Here is a 24,955-nt window from a genome sequence, read left to right on the forward strand (position 1 = left end):
TGGAAGGAAGGAAAAGTTGGAAATGGGTGGGGAAAAGCTAGAATATGCTCCATACATAAGGGAGGGGAAGAAAAGGGTACAGGAAATTACAGAGGAGTTTCTCTATTGGACATAGGATATAAAATATTATCAACCATCATGGATGGATACAGAAAATGGAAGACCAACTTGGAGAGAGAAAATTATTGGGATGAAAAAGGGTCAAGTCCAGAGGAAAAGGAGCAGTGTGCGAGGTTAAGATGTGGGAACGTAGGAAAGGCAGGAAATAAGGGATACAAGGATAATACGTGTAGAATTTGTGGAGAAGTAGAAGAGAACCTGACGCACATATGGATTCGTCAAGGGCTATATGGAAAAATGGATAAAAAATGGATTGACGGTGTTGATAAATGGAAGGACGGAAAGAGAGATCGGGAGTTAGAGGAATTGGCCATCGAAACATTTAGGGAAAAACCGAACCCTGAGTTCTGCCGATTTGCCAGAGTTCGAAAAGAAAGCGAGAGAAGTGTCAGTGGGGGTGGTCGCAGGGAGAGCGCGACAGAGTGAATGAGAGGAAGAATGTAAGAGAATTTAAGTTTTAATATTTTCCATGTAAAATTGAAAGTGGAATTCATGTAAATTGTTGGGTATTCTCACTGAGGTGGACACATAAAAATTGTAAAAGCTTTTAAAAGTATACAATGGAGACAATAAATAAATATCATATTAAAACTTGAGCATAGTATTAATAAAAAAACCTGATCGTTGCGTTATTATTTACAGAGGTTCATATTTACACGATAGACGCGAAGCTTACATTTTATTAGTGCACACGCCTCATCAATACTACGGTTTTTATCGTTTAGTTTGTACTGTCTATTTTCTATTCTTAATTCGGTTGAAGCAAATCGAGACCCTGCCAGGTGATCGAACGTTTCGTTATTAATTCAGACCAGGTGATTTTATCCAGTATATAGACCTGTGAATAAACAAAATTTTAATTAGTGAACCCTTAAAAACTTGATAAATTTGAAAATCTTTCCCTTTCGAAGTTTTCAAGTTTGATCGTTATTAACATTGATAGAATATACGTTTCAAAACACTTGGATTAAAATTTTAAATTAAAACCCTTAATTTATGCACAATTTATGCACATTTTATTTTAAACTTTAGGGTCACTCCATGAATGATCACCTGAAACCGATTGCGGTCAAATTTTAGAAATTTTTATTAAGTAACTTTGGTGTTTAATTTATTTGAAAAATGACATGCTATCGCCATTTTTTGCACGTCCAAATATTTTTAAACATTTTTTCTGGCTTAATAAGAATAATTTATTATTCTTAAAATACAAGAATCGAATCTAGAAATATAAGAAATAATTATAGATCAATTAAAAATGTTTTCTAAAATTTGACCGCAATCGGTTTCAGGTGATCATTCATGGAATGACATAAAATTATTAAAAAGGAAATGACGCCATTCTCGATTAATTCTCGAAAATATTCGAAACAATTTGAAACTATTGCTGTCGGTTTTTTCTCCCGTTTAAAATAAAAAGTCTGAAAACTTCAGGTTTATGAGAAATGTAAGGTTACCTAAATAATATATTCAATAAAAATAATCAATGGATAAAAGGTGCCTAGTACTTTGATATACAAAATATAATGTGTAGATTTTTAAAGATTTCTAAAAAAAAAACTTTTTATTAGTATTTTTTAATGTTTCAAGAAAATTAAAAAAAAGTTCTTAAATTGAAAATTGTTTTTCTCGAAAATTTCGAAAAAATTTCAAATCTTAGCAAGAAGTTTGAAAGGTTTGAAGAAAATGAAAAACTTTTTTTAAGTTTTATAGAAATTGTTGATGTAAGTTGTTGGGTTTAGCTTCAGAAGTATTTAAACCAATTGAGATGTTTCAAACATTACGGCACACAACAGTGTCCCTCATCTCAGTTTTAAAAATTATCAATATTAATGAACTTTATGATTAACTACTGATAAATCTTGCCGTATTTTTAAAAAATTATTTTATTTTGAAAAAGTACAATTGATGAAAAAACAATGACAATGCGGTAGAAAAAAAATTTTCAATCGAAAAAATTTTTTAAAATGATTTTTTCAATGACGTATATTTAATTAAAAAATTAGAATATAATTACATTTTTATTTTTTGTTATTTTTCAAACGATCTGCTTTTATCAACCATAAACTTGAATGCAATTTTTTGTACGAGAGAAATAATGCCAAGTAATGAATTTTTCTGTTATCATGAAGAATTATGTCTGAGAAATTGAATTTATGTTCCCTTGAAAATCTCACAGTAGTATCAATCCGAGATTGTAAAAAACCTTGTATAGTTGAATAATTATTCAAATATAGTTTAAACAAATTTTCATTTCCTAATCGACGAAAAAGTGACGACGAAATTTTTAACGCAGTAGTAAGAATACCAATTGTCAAGAAACATTGCATTTAAACAATTATTAATTCAAATAATGTTTACCCTTGATTTCTGGTACACAAATTTTCATTTGACAAAAATTGAGGTTTCTGAAAATGTTTCAACTTTAAGTTTTCAAAACACTGTTCTGAATTTGAATTTTTTGTTTGAAATTTGCTGAGTTTCTGTCAGAATTTAATATTATATATGTGAAGGTAGAATCCTTTCAATAATCACAATGTAATGGAAAATAATTTTTTGAAAAAGAGATTCTGAGATTATTAAACGCATTTTTCAGTTAAATAATTATTTTAATATCTTATAAAAATTGATTTTTCCCCACTAAGATAACTCGAGAAAAACATTTACAACGTAGTAAAAAAAAAGGTTATTTTCTTTGCACATATTTAATTTTAAATTAAAACGTACTGTATTTCGTCTTTTAATTAAAAGTTTGGTCTGTGAAAATAAAACGTTTTATTTTAAATTAAATTGGATTATAAATTATAAAAAATATAGTTATTGGCAATAATTTTGTTAGTATTATTCAAACTACAAGTATTCTTCAAACATTGTAATGTGAAATACTTTGATAAAAAATAAATATTCACATTAGCAAAAAACATAGCCACGTAATAATAAACACTGTTGTATAATTACTAAAATGACAAAACAAAATTCTCATTGAAGAATTATTGAAAAATTGTTTCTTCACCAGCAGAAGGCAATTTTTTCCCTCAGAGTTTATGTTGCAGTTAGAAAAGCCATTGTCGACAGTGGTGTAAGGGGTTTTTCAGAACAGGAAGGAACATCAATAAAATTTGACAGAAGCCACTTGTGTACCGATTTTCCTTAAGTGGAGTATTTTCTGATTCTTTTCGTAAATGCTCAGCCTTATTTTTAAATATTTTAACTTTCTTTTTAAAAATTCAGGGTGGCAATTTGACGATCAACCAAAAGTACCATATTAATATTTGATGCAAAACGCAAAAATTTGTTTTAATTGGCGATGTTCGTTTTAAACATCCTTTAACACAATAAAGCAAAAAAAAATGTAAAATTAATTAATTTTTAATCAAATACTTTAATTTTTCACTAAAAATGATTAATTTTGAATAAAGAATGGAAGTCAAACTTTGAGTTAAAACAATTAATTTGCAACCTTACATGACTGAAACACTTGAATTAAAAAAAAAAAACAATTTTTACTAAAAAAAGATAAATTGTCAACCAAAACTTAAATAATTAAAATTTAAATTAGGAAAATCAATGTTCAACCAAACAAATTAATTTTCAACTAAAACTATGGAATATTCAATTGGGATAAGTCGAATTTTCAGTTTCACCTAAATGAAAATGTTTCACCTAATGAAATGAAATGAAATGAAAATGAAAATTAAAAAAATAATATATAAATAAATTATTCATTCAAAAGATTGTATGACAAGCTACGAAAAGTAGAGAAGACACTAATTCAAACAAATAAGGACGCAAAAGTGGGATAGTGGGCGTAGAAAATTACAAAACATAGAACTTTATTCAAATAAAATAAGACTGTTTTTGCAAATAAAAATTATATATTGGTAGAAAGTTATGTACAGTTATATGTTAAAATGATAACAATTTTCAATTGTATTAGGAAGGAGAGGAGAAAGCTATGGAACAGATGTAAACATTTTGAATGTACCATCAATGAATAAATTCTAATTCTAAATTATTCCCTCCAATTTTGAAAAAGGAAGTTAAAATATTTATAAATAAGACTGATCACTTATCAAAATCATAACAAAATACTGACGTTAAATTTTTGCTTTTCTTCCATAGAGAAAATAATTGCGTCATTATATCACATAATTGGTGCAACTTCTTATAAGGTTAGTAATAACATTATTACACTACACCTAAAAAATTAAAAATAAATTTTTATTCAGCATAATAAAACTTGGATGTATATAATTATAACAATAACAAACAGTTTTTTAAATAATTCTCATTTAAATTTTTTTGGTCATTTTAGTTATTTTAAAATCCTGTTAATTATTACTTGTCTGGGTTTTTTGCTAATGTAAATATTTATTTTTCACTATTCTCCACCATTCTTCTTTTACCACGTAAATGCAAACTGAATTATTAGTACAAAATTAGAACATCTAAATTTGGCGAAAAGTTCATTCGTTTCGGTTAAAAAGTCTACTCTTCTATTGTTGGTCAAGATTTCATCCTTTTTGGTTGAAAATCTTATTATTTGGCTTAAAATTGAAATATTTGGTTAAAAATTCAACAATAATATTAATTAAAAATTCACACTTCTTGGTTGAAAATTCTACTGCTATGTCGAAGAGTCGTCTTTTTTGTTCGAAAATTCAATAATTTGATGACAATTTTTTTTCAACTAAAGCATTTTGTTGAACATTTATTTATCTCATTTATCTTTTTGGTTTCGGTTGAAAATTCAATTTTTTCATTAAAAAATTCATATTTTTGCCTCGAAAATCCAACATTTCGGTAGAAAATTTAACTATTTGGTTAAAACTAGACGTATTTTGCCGAAACTTCGTCTTTTTTGGCAGAAACTCAAGTCATTTCTTTGGTTAAAAATTAATCTTTTTAATATAAATTTGACTACTTTAGTTGAAGATTCAACTAATTGATTTGAAATTAACTTTTCTGTTCAAAATTCATATTATCGGATTAAAAAATCAACAGTTTAATAGAAAATGCGTTTTTATATTATTGAAAATTAATTCACTTAAATGAAAATTTAACTACTCGATTTTTCATTAAAAATTATCTTTTTTCAATTAAAATTTTTTCCATTTAGTTAAAAATGTTAAAAATTAAAAAAAATATCAACTAAAAATTATTAAAATAAAATTTGGAGTAACATCACATCCACAGTTTAAACTATTTACATGAAAATTTATGTAATTGATTGAAAATTTGTCTTTTTTAACAAAAATTAATCTTCTTGGTTGCAAATTCTTTTTTTTTTTTGAGAATGCAATTTTTTGGTTAAAAATTCAGCTGTCTGGTTGAAAATTAATCTTCTTTAGTTCAGGATTACAGAATTTTGTTAAAAATTCGTATATCTGTTTTTTTCTTTTGTGGTCTTGACAAAAAAGACAAAAATTCAACCAAGAAGGCGAATTTTCTACAAAACAGTTGAATTTTCAATAAATAGTTAAATTTTCGATCAAAGAGATAAATCTTCAACTACACAGTGGAATTTTCAAACAAAAAATATTAAACGTCAACTAAAAACAGTCGCATCTTCAACCAAATAATACAATTTTTTAGAAGTTTAAAAGATTGAATTTCAACTAAAACCGATAAATTTTCAACAAAATAGTCGAATTTTTAAGCTAAAAAGACGAATATTATCGAAAACAGTTGAATTTTAAACCCAAAAAGATGAATTTCAACACAAAAGTTAATTTTCAAAAGAAAGATTAATATCCAAAGAAAAAAGATTAATTTCAACCAAATTGTTGAATTTTCAAGAACGGAATTAATTTTCAACCAGATACATTTACAGCCAAATAGTTGAACTTTAAAGCAAAAGAAACGAATTTTTAGCACAATAATTGATCTTTAACCAAATAATTGAATTTTCAACCAAAAAGGATGTTTAGGATTATTTAAAATGACTCTTCTAGAAATTCCTTAAATTTTGCAAGATTTTTTTCCTCCAAATTTCTTACCATTCTCTGATTTTCAGGTTTTTCCTAACCTACGACCACCCTGTTTTTCTTGAATAAAATAAAAAAAACTTATTCATTAATAAATAACAAATATTTTCTAGGGGTGAAATAATTTTTTTAGTTTTAAAGATGTTTTTTTTTTAAATCAAAAACTAAAAAAATTGATTTTCATACCTAAATGGTCGACAGTGCCCACTCAAATCCTGGAAAAATATTAACCTGACAATTCCAGATTTTTTCCAGATGTCTCAAGTTATTTCCAGGTATAATTTTTCATAGCGTGGAGCCATTCAAATATTTCACATTTTTTAAACAATCAAGTTAAATTTTGAACTAAAAAATATCAAATTTCCACTAAACATTAAATAGTTAAGTTTTCCATTAAAAAATTTAATATCAAAATATAAATATTATAAGTTAAAATTACTAAATCTTCAACTGGAATAGTTGAATTTTCAACCAAGAAAAGTAATTTCTACCAAAGAAGAGGAATTTTCACGAAAATACATGAATTTTTAATTAAAAAGATACATTATTAACCAACAATTGAATAGTTAAATTTTCAACTAAAATTATACAATTTTTAACTGGGCTAGTTAAATTTTCCGGTAAAAAAACTAATTTTTAACATAAACAAAACTAATTTTCAAACAAATAATTACTTTTCCAATGAAAGTTATGAGTTTTAAACTAAAAGAAATAATCCTCAACTAGAATAGTTGAATTTGAAAACAAAAAGATTAGTTTTCAACTGAAATGATGAGTCTTTAACTAGAATCATGGAATTTCCAGCAACAAAATTAATTTTCAGCCCAGAAGATTAATTTCTACCAAAAAGTAGAATATTCAACTAAAAAAGGTATTTTTTCAATCAACAAGTTAATAGTTACGTTTTCAGTAAAAAAATGTAATTGAAAAAATTTGTATTAACAAAATAGTTAAAGTTGCAACTGGAATAATTAAATTTTTTAGCACAAAACTTAATTGTCGGTCAAATATAAAATGTATTTTCAACAAAAAATCTCATTTTTCAACAAAAGGGATGAACTTTTAATTCAAATTATGAATCTTTAACAAAAAAATTAATTTTCAACAAAATAGTAACTTTTAACTAAGCAATTAAATCTTCATTCCAAAAAGCAGAATTCTGAACGCAAAATGTAGTGTTTAATATTTCAACCAAAATAGATTAAAATTAGTAATAAAAAACGAAGGAAAACAATCAATTAGAACGATTTTTTAACAAAATACATGAATTTTAAACTAAATCCGATTAATTTTTAACCAAAGAAAGAGCAGTTAAATTTTCAATTAAAAAAATTAATTTCATTTTTAAAAAAACCAATTTTCACTATTTTCACAAATAAAAAACATTGTTTTTTAATTTCATTTTGTAATTTAAAAAAGCACCCTCTCGAAAAATTTCCTCACATTTCCAGGTTTTTCAAGGTACATGAAAATGTCCTGACAATTCCCGGTTTTCCAGGTTTTCCAGGTGGGGTAGACACCCTGCGTGAACAGAAAGTAATTTGATAACTACATACCTGTTTTCTAACATAATGTACTAGTTGCTCAAGTTTAACTGGGTCATTGCCTTCTGACTGAAGGAACCTTCGCCAAAGGGCTGCAGCTAAAACTTTATCATCGCCGGTAATTCCTTCATCATAAGCTATTATGCAAGCATTAAATTGCTCCGAGAGCAGTTGAACTTGCTTCCTGACTACGCTGGCAATCACTTTAGTGTCTGCAGTCTGAAATGTTATTAGTTATGATTTTTGTTACTTATTTTTTAAATTATTTAGAGATTCCGCTTGGCCGTTTTAGGTCTGAAAACTAATGTTCTTAGTTTTGATTTTTTTTTTCAAATAAAAATTCAAAGCAAAAAATTTCTCTCGTACGATAAAAGTAATTGCTATTTATTGATGAATAAACCCTAAATTCTATGAAACCAAAACAAAATTTGGAGATAATCGAGCCTAGAAAACGAAAATTTGTAATTTTATTTTAATACAATTAAATGCCCCCTAAACATGTTTTTCTGAAGTAATATCAGAATGGCCGTTTTAATCGACGAAATAAATTCCCGGTCATTTCCCGGTTTGCAAACATTTTTCACGGTCAAGCGAAATTAAAAAAATGGAATACTAAAGATAAAAAATTCTCCACTTGAAATAATAAAAACTGAGCTGCTCAACTGTTCAATTTTGAACTTTTAAAATTGAAATTTAAAAGTTTTGAATTAAAAAATGTTGTATTCAAATGCTCAATAATTTACTCGTACAAAATTGAAGGTGCTAACATTTTTCAATATAAAAAATATAAATCCACGTTATAATTTCAATGCTCTAAAATAAAAATCAATCAATCAACTTTAAAAATTACAAAATTATATAATTTTAAGGAATTTTAATCTAGAAACATGAAATATTGAAAAATTGAAAAAAAATTTAACTGCACACTTCTTAAATTAGAAATTAATTATTTTCTTTTTAAATAGTTTTAAAATCCTCGGAAAGCTTCACAATTTTATTTCAAAATCTTGAGAAATTTTTTAAAATTGGTTTTAAATTAAAAACTATTTTGGACATTTTTTCAGAACTTCTCAATATCTGTCAAAACGAATTTAATTATTTCTACAGTTTTCAGAAAAGCCTGCAAATTTTAGAAAATTTCTTTACAATTCGGATGTATAAATAACAATTGAACATTTATTATTTGTAGGCGAAATTTGAGTAATTTTAAAAGATGTGTAAAATTTTTGAGAATATTAAAACTTAATGTAAAAAAAAAAAAATAACTTTTCATTTTGAAAAATTACTTTAAGAAAATATTTAAAAAGTTTTTCAAAGATTTAAACAAAATTTTCAAAAAAGATTCTAGAAGATTTTAAGAAAACTTTCTAAAATTTGCATGATAATTTTTCATCTTTTTAAAACCCCTAAATATCTCTTCAAATTACTCAAATTTCTTCTACAAATGTTCATTTGTAAATTATACATCAAAATTTAAAATTTTCACTTACAAATGAAGCATTTTTCAAATACAACAATTAAAATTGTAACGTTCAAAGTTTAAAGGCTCTTCGAAATTTTAACGATTCCAGGTTTTCTATGTCAAACAATTCAGTTAAAAATTCTTTACTTTTAAATATTTGGTTTCAATTTACTTGTCTTATATAAAAATTCAAACATTGCTACATATTCAATAATTAATCATCTTTTTTAATTAAAAATTTTTTATTGAATGGGTTAAAAATTGAATATTTTAAACTGAAACAATATTTTAAATTTAGCAAAATCCTTTAATTAAGAATATAGTAGTATGAAGTTATTTTTATGTTGAAAATAGTTTATAAACTTTCAGTCACACCTTCACATTCAGTTAATGACTTAAGACTTTCAAAATGAAAACGTTTAAGCTTTAACATTAAAATCTGAAAATTCTTAAATTTTGAACTGGTTTAAAATCGTTTTGTCAAATCGTTTTCGTTCACTTTTTATTACTTAATGTACAGATAAAAACAAAAATTTATTTATTTATTAAATAAAAATGTTTTTTATACCAAATTTTCAACATCAAAGGCTTTTATTTTTTGTTTGTTCAAGTCTTTAAGAAAGCATTTAAAAATTCTTTAAATTAAAAATGTAAGCTTAGAAATAAAAATTTGTAATGGAAAAGTTTTAACGTAAAAAATATTGAATTGCGCATTGTAAGCTAAATAATAGCATAATTGAAAACATAACAATTCCACTGATTATTTAAGAACTGTTCAAATCGAACGTGGTCAAATTTATCTTCTACAAATTTGCAAAATTCCCGGTAAAAAAAAATTCACTGTCATTTCCCGGTCTCAAAAAATTCCCGGTTTCCCGGTCCAGCGGCCACCCTGAATATGCACAAGGATGTCTTCTACAATATAAGAAGAATATTCTCCATAGGGAATAAACTTTTAATATTTATACCGGTTATCGAGCCAAAAATCAGATCTCTGAAAACATAGTTTTTCTATCATTTTAAGAATAAAAATAAGATAACTTACAAAAACATTTATTTCAGCAATATATTTTTCAATTTAATTTTATCTTACAATCGCTTCTTACAAAACTTTGGAAAAATAGTTAAATTTTAATAAACGATGAATTACTTTTGCAGAGAAAACATGTGCGTATGACTGAAATCGTAAAACAATTTCTTTTAAAGAAAATTTTTTAAAAGCAATAATTGCATTGGAAGATTATTCACTTATTTCACGAATTGGAAACAGCACAATTTCAGATATTTTCCCTGTAAAAATAAGCCGTAATTTATTAGAATCCATCCATTTCTTGGAAATTGGTAAGAAATGACAGTAAGTAAGAATTCGATTACAAAAACTATTAATAAAATAATTAATTTTCGTAAGTTTCAAACTTTTTCATTAAAAAAGTGTTTCTTTCATAAGAAATTACTAATAATATTATTTCTATTCTTAAAATGATGGAAACCTTTTTTCCAGACAACTGATTTTTGGCACGATAACTGCCTTAAAGATTCATATAGTGCTTTAAAATGTATTTTTTCTTATCATTTACCTGAAAAATTTGTGAGCTAGATAATTCTGAATTAATAATTTAGAAGGACGATAATTTTGAAGCACGACAGGAATTGTAATGAAATTACAAATTTTCTTATTTTAAGCCTGATAATATCTTCAAAATGTTGTTGTTGCATAAAAATTAGGAGTTGTTCCTCATTAAATAAAAAACATTTTTTAAGGGTAAAAAAATTCTTAGCCTTAAATTTGCATTTTTTTTTAAATTTTAAACAAACGAAAGAAAAAACATTTTCAGACTATAAACCATTTTTGAAAAATAAAAGAAGATTTATGGTAGTATTTTGTAATCAAAAGAAAGAAACTTAGAGGGTAGCGTTTGCAAAATTAAAAAAAAACACTTTTATATAAATTGGTGTTAGGGTTTTGACCAGAAGAAATAATAATGAAAGGAAGGTGTTGTAGTTTTTGTCTACTGGCCGTACTACCTTCCTTTGAAAACACTTTTATGTTGGTCACCCAAGATAAGAAAAACGGACCTTAAAAATTAAACAGTTCGAAAAAAATGAAGTTCATGTTTTTTTTTTAAATGAGGGACTCACTTCCAGTTTTTTCGTTCTTTGATTCACGTCGTCCCACATAGCTTGCACGATAGAATTTCTAACGATTTGGCCATCAACTCCTTCAGACATGCAACGAACCATCAACATCCACACGTGAAGTTCGGTAATGACGAACCACGAGTAGAAAGTGTCGGGCATCGAAAATTCTACAAAATTATCAAATATTTACGTCTGGACAAAATTCAGACAAAATCCTTAAAGAAATATGATATCAATGGAATTATAATCAGTGGTGCAGTTCCAAAAGAAAAAGTGGCCTGGCGGTTTTTGCTTGAAAATTTAATTATTTTGTTCAAAAAGTAACTAATAATATAATAAATAATATTTTTTACGAAAAATTCAACTCTGGTTAAAAATTTAAGAATCTGTATGAAAATTCGTTTCATGTTTAGTTGAAAATAAATTTTTGTAAACTGTCAATTAAACTATTTCATTTTTGGTTAGAAATTTATATTTTTTAGTTAAAAGTTCAACCTTCTGGTTGAGAATTCATGAATTTTGTTGAAAATTCGTCTTTCTTGGTAGAAATGTAATCTTCTTGGTTGAACATGTATCCTTTTTGGTTAAAAATGGAATTGTTTGGTTGAAATAGAAACTGTTACATGCTTCGTTACAATTTCATCTTTTTTGTTAAAAAATCGATTATTTGACTTGAAGTTGAACTACTTTGTAAAAACATTATTTTTTTTTATTAAAAATTCATAATTATAGTTGGCAATTCAATTATTTGCTTTTTAACAAACTTTTATGTTAAAAATTCTAATGAAATAAAATTTTGGTTGAAAATAAAACTATTTGGTCGAATGTTAAAGTTTTTGGTTAAAAATGCATCCATTCCAGTTGAAGATTCATAATTTTAGTTGAAAATTTATCACGTTCAATAATTTTTGTGTGAAGAATTAGGTTTTTAAAACTTAAAATTCAAATATTTCGATAAAAAGTCATATATTTTGTTGAAAAGTCTTATTTTTTAGTATAAAATTAATCTTTTTATTTGAAAATTCATATTTTTGGTTAAAAATTCAACTATTTCAGTTAAATATTCATCAGTTTAGTTTAAAATTAATCTTTGAGTTAAAAATAAAATTAACTAATTAGTTTAAAGTTAAACTTTATTGTTAAAAATGCATCTATTCCAGTTGAAGATTCATAATTTTAGTTGAAAATTTATCACGTTGAATAATTTTTGGGTGAAGAACTAGTTTTTTTAAACTTAAAATTCAACTATTTCGATAAAAATTCACGTATGTTATTGAAAAGTCTGATTTTTTTAGTACAAAATTAATCGTTTTTTTTTTTTTGAAAATTCATATTTTTGGTTAAAAATTCAAGTATTTCAGTTAAATATTCATTAGTTTAGTTTAAAATTAATATTTTTGATTAAAAATAAAATGAAGAAATTGGTTTAAAATTAAACTTTATTGTTAAAAATTCATCTGCCTCAGTTAAATAATCACCATTTGAGTGAAAAATTCATCGCATTGATTGCATTTTTTAACTGAAAATTTAGTTATTCCGGTTTTAGTTGAAAATTGATCATTTTTAGTACAAAGTTCATGTATTTTATTGAAAAATCGTATTTTTCAGTACAAAATTAATCTTCTTGTTTTAAAATTAATCTTTTTGGTTGAAAATTCAACTTTTTGTAAATAATCCGTCTTTTTGGCTTTGAAATAAAACTTTTTTTTAATTCATATTTTTGTATGCAAAATTTATCTTTTTGGTAAAAAATTTAACAACTTTATTTAAAATTTGATTTTTTAGTTAAAAATAATTTTTTATCAAAAAATTGAACTATTTTGTTTAGTTAAAACTTTATCCTGTATATTGAATAACTAGAAAAATTGAACAATTTTGTTAAAAATTCGTTTTTCGTTTGTTCAAAGTTATTTTTGTTACCAGAGTTTTTATCTGAAAATTTAAATATTCCATTTTTGATTGAAACTTTATTTTGTATATTGTAGAAGTTAAAAATTCAACTGTTTGGTAGAAAATTAATGTATTTTGTTGAAAAGTCTTCTTTTTTGGTAGAAAATGAATCTTGTTTGTTGAAAGTTCAAAATTTTGGTTTAGAATTTAACTATCTTGTTAAAAATAATTTTTTTTTGTTTGAAAATTTGCTTTTTTGTTAAAAATTAATCTGTTCCAATTTAAAAATCGACTGTTTTCTAAAAGATTCAACTTTTTAAGTTAAAAACTTTAGTCTTTTGTTGAAAATTCATCTATCTCGGTTGAAAATGAAATTGTTTTATGAAAATTCAACTGTCTTCCAAGGAATTTGTCTTTTTGTCTTAACAGTTCAAATATTTGATTGAATTTTAATATTTTTTGTTTGAAAATTTGACCATTTGATATCAAATGTATCCATGTATGTTGAAAATTCCACTATTTTGTTAAAAATCTAACTATTTTTTGAAATTCACTTTTATGAAAGAAAAGTCATCCTTCTTAGTTGAGAAGTAACTTTATAGTTAAAAGTTAAACTGCCTTCGAAAAAATTCACCTTTTTGTCTTGAAAATGTTACTATTTGGTAAAATCTTATAACTTTTTTTGGAAAACTCGTCTCACTTACTGGAAAGTTCATGTATTTGATTAGTAATCTAACTGTTTGGTTACATTTTTTTTAATTCGTATTTTTATGTTGAAAATTCATCTCTTTGGGTAAAAAAAAATCTTTTTTGGTTGAAAATTCAACTATTTTGTTGAAAATGCAATATGTTTCGGCTTGAAATTGTAGGAATTTAAAACGTTTCGTATTGAATTTAATATGTTATCTACGTTAATTTTATTTAAAAGAATTTATAAACGTAAAATCCATTTTTAACCAAAATTAGTAACGTAGTTTATGAACGACCCATAACTGGAAAAAATTTCCGCGTGGCAAGAAATTGACTTGGTACCACCAGGCCTTAAAAACAAAACCAGGTCATCAAAAAAATAAGCTGGCAGCGCCAGGCCTTGACTACACCTCTGATTATAATCCACGTATGTTCTAAAAGATATCTTATTTTTAAATAGAATATGAGACATATTTTAGTATACCTTTATAAAACAGATTATAATCTATGGTATCTGCAATTTCTTCGTATAAAAACGATCCTGTGGCTTTTAATCTCTGCAAAGAGAGAAATATTTTTAGCTCGATGCAATAATAAACAAACTTGCTCCATAAACACGACAAAAAATATATTACGGTCAAAAAAGTAATCTTGTTTCAAAATCCCTTGATCATTTTCGAATTCGCTTAGTTTGTTTTGGAATGAAAATCAATCTAAAAATAAGTTACAAATTCAAAATTCCAATTCTTTTTCTATAAGCATAAAATAAATATTTGATTAAATTCAGATAAATTCCTCCTTTTTCATTACTGTCACTCATCGCTAATTTGATTCCAAATTAAAACAATAAACAATTTCAAAGAATTTTAAAGATTTTAGGTTATGTAAAAAAAATCATGAAGTATTAATTATTTTACTAGAATTTCGAAGGATTTCTAACAGATTTCCGAGGATTTTGACGATTTTATAGGTTTGCAATGTATTTTAATCAATTTTCCAGGATTTCAGAAAATTTAATGTCATTGTATTGAGTTTGATAATATTTTAATGGATTTCAAAAAATTTATTCACATGAACGGAGGTATTTCAAAGATTTTGGAATATTCGAAAATATTCCACGGATTTTTTGAAAAATAATTTGAAGGGCTTTGAAGAATTTTAAAGGTTTTGGAGTGTTTTTAAAAATTTGCAAATAATTTTTAAGAGCTCTAAAGAATTTCAATAATTTGAAGGTATTCGAGAGGATTTAAATGATTTTAGGGTATTTTTTACTATTTCAAGTGTTTTTAAAATATTTTAAAGGATTTAAACTATTTTAGGGTTATTCTATTGATTTCAATGATATAAAGGGATTCCAAAAAATTTGAAATATTTTGGAGTATTTAAAAAATTTCAAGTTATTTACAAGGATTTAACGGATTTTATAATATTTTCGAGGATTTCAATTATTTAATGGACTTTAAAAGCTCTCAAGATATTTTAATAAATTATATATTTCCTGAAATCCTGAAAAATGTATTAAAATACCTTGAGAGCTTTTGAAGTCCCTCAAAATCATTGAAATCCTCAAATGTATGATAAAATCCGTTAAATTTGTTTAATTCCTTGTAAATACCTTGAAATATTTGCAAATACTCTAAAATATTTCAAATTCTTTGGAATCCCTTTATATTATTGAAATCAATAGAAAAAACCTGAAATATTCCAAATACGTTAAAATATTTCTTAAACACTTGAAATTTTTTAAAATACCCTAAAATCTTTTAAATTCTCTCGAATACCTTCAAATTATTGAAATATATTTAGAAATTCCTTAGAAACTTTTAAAAAGTCTTAAAATATTTAGGATCTTTCAAAACTGTTATAAGCTATTGAAAATTTCTTTTAATTTTTCAGAATACCTTGAAACCTTTAAAATGCTTTGACATCACCTGAAATTACTTAAATCCATTACAAAATCCCCTAAAATATTTCGAATCATTCACAATCGCTTGAAATCCTCTGAATTCTTTAAAGCTCTTAAAAATTATTTGAAAATTTTTAAAAATACTCCAAAATCTTTTAAATTCTTTGAAAGCCCTTCAAATTATTTTTAAAAAATCCTTGGAGTATTTTCGAATATTCCAAAATCTTTGAAATAGCTCGATTCATGTGAATAAATTTGTTTAAATCCATTAAAATATTATCAAATTCAATACAATGACATTAAATTTTCTGAAATTCTGGAAAATTTATTAAAATACCTTGCAAACATATAAAATCGTAAAAATTACTCGGAAATCTGTTAGAATATTTTAAAACCATGTAGGTACTGTAAAATCGTTTCATATCTTCCGAAATTCTAGTAAAAGCATTAAGACTCGATGAAAATTTCAGTAAATGAAGAATTCCTTTGGTTTTTTTTTAAATAACCTAAAATCTTTAAAATTCTTTGAAATCCCTTTAAATGATTTAGATCAATTAAAAATTCCTTGAAATATTTTCAGAAATCTTAAAATCATTTAAATAATTAAATATCATTGGTAAAACACTTTGAAATATTTTCAAATCTTGGTAATTTCTCAATTCCTGTGAATAAATTCTTTAAATCCATTCAAGTATAATATAATAAATATTTCTCATCCTTTGAAACCTTTTAAGGCAATTGCAAATTCCTTAGAATATTTTTAAATACTTAAAAATTTTTCAAAATCTTAATTTCCGAAATCTATTAAAAATACCCTAAAATATTTTAAATCCTTTGAAATCCATTTAAACTTTTTAAAGCTATTTAAAATTCCCTGCAAATTTAAAAAATACCCTCGAATCTTTCAAATATTTTGGAATGCCTTCAAACTATTGAAATTTATTAGAAATATCTTGAAAACTTTTAAAATATCCTAAAATATTTCTCATCCTTTGAAACCTTTTAAAGCTATTGAAAATTCCTTAGAATATTTTCAAATATTTCAAAATCTTTTGGAATTTTCGAAATCTATTCAAAATACCATAAAATATTTTAAATCCTTTGAAATCCATTGAAACTTTTTGAAGCTATTTAAAATTCCCTGAAAATTTAAAAAATACCCTCAAATCTTTCGGAATATCTTGAAATTATTGAAATCTGTTAAAAATTTCTTGGGAAATTTTTAAATACCCTAACATATTTCCCATCAGTTCAAACCTTTTAAAGCTTTTTAAAATTCCTTAAAATAATTTTAAATATCCTTAAATCTTTAAAACCCTCTCAAATCACCTGAAATTTCTGAAATCTATCAAAAATAATCTTTAAGATATTTCAAATCCTTTACATTATTTTAAGGGTCTTGAAAATTCTATGGAATTTTAATAAATATCCTAAAATCTTTAAAATACTTTAAACCATCAAAAACCGTTACAATCATTTTAAATTACTGAAATTTGTTGAAATTTCTCGGAATCTTTTACAATACTCAAAAATATTTCAAATCCTTTGAAATACCTTAAAATATTTTGCTCTTGAAACTTCCGTGAAATTTTTTTAAATGCCCTAAAATCTTATAAAATCATTCAAATTCCTTCAAATTATTGAAATATGTTAAAAAATTCTTAAAATCTTTTAAAATTCCCTAAAATACTTCAAATCCTTTGAAATCCCATGACATATTTTGAAGCTCTTTAAAGTTAATTGAAATGTTTAAAAATGCCCAAAAATCTTTCAAATCTTTTAGAATACCTTTAAATTATTTAAATCTATTAAAGATTCCTTGTAATATTATTAAATAGCATAAAAATGTTCATCCTTTAAAATTTTGTAAAACTATTGAAAAATCCTTGGAATTTGACAAAAATACTGTAAAATCTTTAAAATCGTTTGAAATAACTTTAAATTATTGGAATCTGTTAGGAATTTCTTAAAATCATTTAAAAATACCCTAAAATTTTGTAAATCCTTTGAAATCCCTTGAAATATTGCAAAGCTCTTGAAAAATCCATAGACAGTTTTAAAACTTCTAAAATATTTCTGGCCATTTGAAACTTTTTAAAGCTACTGAAAATTCCTTGGATTTAAAAAATGCCCTATAGTTTTTTAAATCGTTTGAAATACTTTCATATTACAAGAAATCTATTTAAAAATCATTTAAATGTTTTAAAATATGTATCCTGAAATATCTCATACCCTTTAAAATTCCTTAAAACATTCAGGAGTTTTTTTAATTCATTGGAAGTTTCAAAATACCCTAAAATTCTTAAATTGGTTAAAATCTATAATAAATTCATTGGAATCTTAAAATATTTCAAATCCTATGAAATTCATTGGAAGTTTCAAAAATACCGTCAAATCTTTCAAGTTTTTTAAAAAACCTTCAAATTCTTTATACAGATATAAAAAATGTCATTGGAATCATTTAAAATATCCTAAAATATTTCATATTCTTGTAAATCCTTTGAAACTCTTCAAAATTCATCGGGAGTTTCAAAATACCCTAGAATCTTTAGAAATACCTTTTAAATTATTAAAATCTATTAGAAATTCCCTGGAAACTGATAAAATATTCTAACATATCTCAGATCCTTTGACATTTCTGAAAGCTATTGAAAATTCCTTATAATTTTTAGAAATACCCTAAAATCTTTCAAATTTTTTGTAAACACTTCAAAACATTGAAATAAATTGAAAATTCCTCGGAATATTTTAAAATACCCTAAAAGATTTAATAATAATTCAAGAAAATTCAGAAATTCATAGATATAGGACTCAACTCAATAGTGTTAAACCCATGGTTTAATTTATTGAAAAGCAAAGTTACATGAAACGTGATTTGCGGACTAAAAATTGGCTAAAAGTGATTGTGTGGCAGCCCTGCTTATTCTTCACACTTTACATGCTTCTTACAGAAATTCCCTGACTATCGTAATTTTCTTTTTTTTTTTGCAAAATCCCTGACTTATGACTGATTTTGAGGTTTTCCCAGACTAGTGGCCACCCTGAATCAATAACATACTTTCCAGAAAAATTACTCACATATTTATTAGGATTAAAAAAACTCATCGTGCTCCGAATTTTTTGGGCAATAACTCCAGGAAAATTTAAAGTCCTATTTGCGGAAGTATAAAAAGGCCTCGTTGAGTGTAGATTCCTCGTGGAGCAAACAACCAAAGCACATGTTGGTGTCACCAGTTCCAAAAGATTTGCTGATCCCTGATTTAAATAATTTTTCATGGTTGGCATCAGTATAGGCTGAAAAAGTAACATTCAGTCATTTTTAAACTACTCTACTAATGACGCAACAATTCATTACTTGCGTGTAATTTAACATTTTATTAATAATTTTAAAAAAACTTCAAATCTCAAAATATAATAAAAAAACAATATGAAATGAAAAAAAGTCCTTCATCTAGAATTAAATGAAATACATACCTTGACAGGTATTATTCGAATTCTGTGCATTTTTCTTTATGATTTAACGATCCCAGTCTATATATTTTCTTCCTTTTTCGATCTGTAGTAGGAACTTACAAAAGCAAAAACAACATCCTCGACATCCTCACGGCACGCTGATTTTGAGGTTATGTTGCTAAACGGCAAGCGCGAGAACTTGGATCGAAAAATGAAAATGGACGTTTCTCAATGAAGTGTAAACTTCGTATCACATTTCCAAAGGAATTAATCTTCAATTTTACACGGATCATCTCACAGAATAAAGAAACAGGTAAATATAATACTAATTTTTACATCTCTCGAAAAATCCAGCAGAAAACTGTCATATTTCATAGTTTTCCATGTCTTAAATAAACGCGGTATACAGCCTCTTGTGTTCTCTCTAATCTGCATGAAAATCAACCGTTGGCTATTTATTTTATCTTTTACATTAGTTTTTTTAGCCTTTTATATATTTTAAGCCTTCTTAATAAATTGTACAATTTGCAAGTCTTGAGTTCAAATTTTTTTCGCATAAATCAAGTTTTACAATATTTTTTTTCTTGTTTGGTTTCTCTTTTTTAGAGTTTGAAGAAAGTCACGTACACGCAATTTTCTAGATTTGCGTTGGTTTTATGAGCTATAGAATCAAGAAAATTTTCGATGATTTCGGGGGGGAAAGAAAGCAGTTTTCAAACCTAGGAATATATCAAAATTATTAATATTTTGTTTTAAATTGCGTTTTTCTTGCAGAAGAAGAATTAACGAATTGAAACCGATATATAGATTCAGATAGAATCCGACTAAATACGATTCACCATGTAAAAATGGAGGGTAGAATCTTTAAATTGCAAACTAATTCTTGATGTCAGATTTTATTATAAGTTAAAAATATAATATATATTTGAATAAACGTGAAAGGCGTAAATTGAACACAATTCTTTCATTAGCGAAATGTGAAAAAGTAGAAAATTATTTCGATAATACGATAAGGAAAATTATTTCAAGTTAAAAATTTATCTCTTCTGAAGATAATTCGTTTTTTTTGTGCTTTAAAATTCAATAATTTTGTTAGAAATTCGTCTTTTTGGTAGAAAATTAATCTTCTTGTTGGAAAATTCATATTTTTTTTTAACAAAAAGGTTATTTTTTTATCAAAATATTGAATTTGTAACTAAAATAATGAATTATCTGAAAATACTATATTGATGTTTTACCGAAAAAGGCAAATATTTAACAAAATACATGAATTTTCAACGAAATTGTTGAATTTTTAAGCCAAAAAGACGAATTATTTATGAAAATGTTCATTTTTCAACCTGGAAATATTATTTTTAAACAGAAAAGTTCATTTTTTAATAAATCCATCTTTTTAATTAAAAATTTAAGAATTTGTTAAAAAATGAGCTTTTGTGTTGAAAAATAATATTTTCGGGTGGACAAATTTTTGTAGCTAATTTTTCTTTTTGACTTCAAAATTAAAAAATTTTGTTGAAAATTCATCTTTTTGTTAGAACATTTATCTTCTTTTCTGGAAGTTAATCTTTCTGCATAAAAATTTAACTACATGTTAAAAAATCAAAATTTTTAATTTGTAAAATAATATTTTCAAGTTGAAAATTCAACTGTTTTGTAGATAATTCGTCTTTCTGGCTTCAAAATTAAACAGATTTTTGAAAATTCATGTTCTTCGTTTTAAAAAATGGTCTTTTTTGTTATAAAATTATTCTTTGTGGGCAATTTATTATTTTAGTTGGAAATTTAACAATTTGGTAAAAAATAGATTTTTTTAATTTATACTTTTAAGTTAAAATAGGTTTGATAAAAAATTGTAAGAAAAAGTTATGTAGGTCATTCTTTTTTTTTGCTTCAAAAATCAAAATTTGTGTTTCAAAAACCATGTATTTTATTGAAAATTCATCTTTTTTGGTAGAAAATAATTTGTTGTTGTTAAAGATTCACTTTCTTCGTTGAAAATAAGTTGTTTGCTTGTTGTTATGAATTAAGGGTTTTATCTGAAAATTGTATTATTCCATTTTTGGTTGAAAATGTATACTTTGGGAAATGAATCTATTTTTCTGATAAATCATCATTTTTTTAGAATATTGAACTATGTTATTAAAAATGCGCCTTTTTGGTTGAATTCGACTGCTTGAAAAATGTATTTTTTGTTGAAAAATGAAAATTTAACTTTTCTATTTTCGTTTAAAAATTTATCTTTTTGGTACAAGTCTGAACCATCTTGTTAAAAATTCATATTTTTGGTGGAATTCGAATGGTTGACAATTTTTTTTATGAAAAGTAACTATTTCATTTGTTATAGATAAAAACTTATCTATTTGTTTAGAATTTTAACTATTTTATTGTATATTAGATTATTTCATTAGAAATTAAATTATTTTTTAAGTTATCTTTTTTTGTTTGCTTAGAAATTGAACTGGTTTGTTGAATATTCTTCCGTTTGGCTTGAAAATTCATTTTTTATGGTAAAAAAATCATCTGTCCTGGTTGAAAATAAACTTTTTTACCACAAAATTTATAAAAATTGTGAAAGTTTTGGTTTAAATTTTGTTTCCCTTGCAAAAAATAAATCATTAAATTGGAAATTAATGCTTTAAGTTAGATATTTATTATAAATGAAAAGCATAATACATATCTTTTAAATGTTTTAAACCTAAAAGTCGAAAACTGTAATTCTTTCCTGGGTATTTTGAGACCGCGTTGACCTCACATAAATTATAGAACAAGATAACATGAGCCATAAACGTTGAGAATAAAAATTAATCATCATTATCTTAATAACTGGGTTTCAAATTAAACGTGTATCTTATTACAGTAGATTATTTAGAATTTCTTCACAAATTTAAAAGTGTCGAGCCTTAAATTCACGTGAATATTGACACTTTTTTCAATGATGCAAATATTTTGAAAAAATGGCACTTATTCCGAAAAATTTCAAAACTTTTGAACATATTTCTAAAAATCTCACTTCTAAGTGATTTCAAAGATTTTAAAATTTTAAGATATTTCAGGAAGTTTCATTTAATTTCAGGGGATTTTAAAGTTTTCGATCCTTTTGCAAAAAAGAGATGATAAATTTCAAGATAATTTACAGGATTTCAAAGTATTTCGAGGGATTTGTGAGGATTTTACCAGACTTACGACTGGATTTTGTTGTTAATTTAGGTGCATTTCTAATGATTTAAAATTTTTTGAAGGAATTTGGAAAAGGCATAAAAGATATAAAAGGATTTCAAAGAATTTCAAGAGAACTCTAGGGAGTAAATGAAATTTTAAGGGATTTTAAGGGAAATTATATAAAATTTCAAATGATTTCGTGAGATTTCGCAAAATTTAAAATAATTTCAGGAATTTTTACAGCCTTTTGCAAAGAAATTATTCCACACGATTGTAAGGAATTCTTATAGATTTGAAGGGATTCAAAACAAACTAAAGTTTTCCAGAGATCAAAAGATTTCAACATAATTCAAGGTTTTTAAAATATTTCAGTGGATTTCAAAGATTTAAAAGGATTCCAAAACCTTTACGTTATATAAAAAGATTCTAAAGAATTTCACGCGATTTATGGGAGATTTATATTATATACCGGATGAAAAAAATAATCCCCTTTTTTATATTTAAAAATTTCATGACAATATCTTCATACTATTCTTTTACTAATAATAATACTAAATACTTCAAAACATTTTTATTTTAGCCCTGCATTTTTAAGCTTACATTTTCAATTTAAATAATTTATAATTGCAGTTTTGAAAATCTAATCAATAAAAAATTAAATAGCGTTTTTAAAATTAAACAATTTACAGATTTAAACTTTAAAAATATTAATGCTTCAATTAGAAAGCCTCTGTAGATGATCAAATGTAAAAACCCGATCGAAACTTCATCAACTATTTTCAATCCTAAAATATTGTCATATTAATAGATTCATAATTAAACGCTTTTGTAAAATGTCAAATCCTATTAAAAATATTGTTTTTCTAATATATTTCGTTTTAACCTTTTTAATTCGAAATTTGTTTATAAAAAATAACAATTTTTTAATATTCTGAGTGCTAAAACTAAACTTTGAACGTTACGATTTTAATTGTTCCATTTTCAACAATTGAACAATTATTCATTTGAAACGACTTGACATTTAAAAAATTCAACTTCTAATTTGAAAAGTGTACAGTTTAAATGAAATTTGAAGTGGTTTAATTGAAAAAATTTACAAATGTATTAATTCATTGTTTAATTGAGAGCATTGAAAATGATAACGTATCATAAATTTATATTTTTCAAAAAGTTAAATGACTCCTTTAATCTGATGTACAGTCTCGCTGCAATCTTATGCAATCCCATGCAATTTCTTATAAAGAATGTGTAAATATTGAAAGAGTGGATGCGAAAAATAGGTTTCATAAAAATTTCGTTGGAATTCGAAAGATTTCCAAACATATCAGGAGGTTTTAAGGCATATTAAAGAATTAAACAAATTTCGTGGGACTTCCACGAGTTTTAAGTCTTTAAAAAGGATGTAATGGAATTTATAAATATTCGAGCGTATTTCAAAATATTTCATCGGTTTCAAAATATTTTTATTTATTGTTATTTTACAAATTTCCATATACTTCAAGGGATTTTAGAGGATCTTTACGTTTTCGAAAGATGTCAAGGGATTTCAAAGAATTATGTCGGAAAAAATTGAGACACATATATTTTTATTGCTTAAGATCTCCTCTTTCCGACGGTGCCAATGAAATTTTTCAAAATATTTTCTTATTATCCCAAAATGCAGTTTAAACAAAAAAAACGTGATTTTTCGTGTCTATTTTTTTTTTTTGTGAACCATTTTCCAAAGCTTTTCGAGTCTGTAATTAACCTGGAATCTCACTAACGGGTGGAATAAATGTTTAAACTTTGAGAATCCATGGTTCAAAGATCGATTTTTCGTTTTAGTATTTTCAAAATGGCGTCTTAATGGCAAAATTTTTGTGAAAACATTCATGAATTTTTTACAATAAACGATGCGCTTTTCGGAAAAATCATCAAGAATAAAAAGTTCTTGTAATCAACCAAGGAATACGCCTGAATTTTTTCCAAGCGTTTTGAGCAAAATTTTGGATCGTGTAAGAGTAAAATGATTCACGAATATCTATCGTCCGTCTGCCGCAAACAAAGTTTACGTTGCCCAACTATCAAAAACGTGGAGGTCGACGAATATCGATAGTCTCTCTTTATTTTTTTTTAAGGGATTTTATATATTTTTTTTACGGAGAATTTTTTTTTTATGGAGAATTTTTTTCATTTCAGATTTCAATCCATTGAAATCATTTTGATCCTGCTGTTTCAGAATGTAATTTTGAGAAACAATGTAAGCAGCAATACATGTTGCAATCAATGCAAAATCTAATAGTCCTCTGGTGACATTGTTCATTATTACATAATGCTCTTGTTCGTGATTCGTATCTGTGAGTTTCGAAATCACCTAGTTTTGATTGCGACAAATATTTCCTGCTGATTTCTTTACAGAAATTTCCAGGGCAAACTTTTTCTTCGTTACTTCATGAAAAAACATGATTTGGTTCCAATTGTTTTTGAGATGCTGTGTAGTTATGGAAAACAGATCTATATGATGCATTCGGTCTGGGAAATTCCAATCCCGAATTCTCGTCATCTGATGAATCATCTCCATCAGAGCCAGAGTAATCTGGATTAGGTATGATGATACGTTCATAAT

General features: G+C 25.2%; 2 protein-coding genes across 3 annotated transcripts in view; one reads left to right on the forward strand and one right to left on the reverse strand.

The window, feature by feature from the left end:
- Positions 1–687: 687 nt before the first annotated feature.
- On the reverse strand, positions 688–19,460 carry LOC117178187 (ubiquinol-cytochrome-c reductase complex assembly factor 1). The gene is made up of 6 exons (XM_033369479.1): positions 19,213–19,460; positions 18,817–19,032; positions 14,317–14,389; positions 11,253–11,419; positions 7,664–7,870; positions 688–958 (listed from the first exon to the last, which is right to left on the reverse strand). The coding sequence occupies exons 1-6, from the start codon at positions 19,240–19,242 to the stop codon at positions 869–871; spliced, it is 783 nt and encodes a 260-aa protein (XP_033225370.1). The 5' UTR covers positions 19,243–19,460; the 3' UTR covers positions 688–868.
- LOC117178182 overlaps positions 19,390–24,955 on the forward strand; it is a 37,557-nt gene continuing 31,991 nt past the window's right edge. For both annotated transcript variants that reach the window (XM_033369474.1, XM_033369475.1), the window contains exon 1: positions 19,390–19,504. The gene's annotated coding sequence lies outside the window, so the exon portion shown is untranslated. The remainder of the gene's footprint in view (positions 19,505–24,955) is intronic.

This window comes from Belonocnema kinseyi, chromosome 8, assembly GCF_010883055.1.
Source record: "Belonocnema kinseyi isolate 2016_QV_RU_SX_M_011 chromosome 8, B_treatae_v1, whole genome shotgun sequence".
NCBI classification, from domain to species: Eukaryota; Metazoa; Arthropoda; class Insecta; order Hymenoptera; family Cynipidae; genus Belonocnema; species Belonocnema kinseyi.

Coding starts and splice junctions, on each gene's coding strand:
- LOC117178187 (XM_033369479.1), bottom strand. CDS start 19,242: ATGCACAGAATTCGAATAATACCTGTCAAG. Junction 19,033..19,212: donor TTCGAATAATACCTGTCAAG/GTATGTATTTCA, acceptor TTACTTTTTCAG/CCTATACTGATGCCAACCAT. Junction 11,420..14,316: donor TTATAATCTGTTTTATAAAG/GTATACTAAAAT, acceptor ATAATTTTGTAG/AATTTTCGATGCCCGACACT.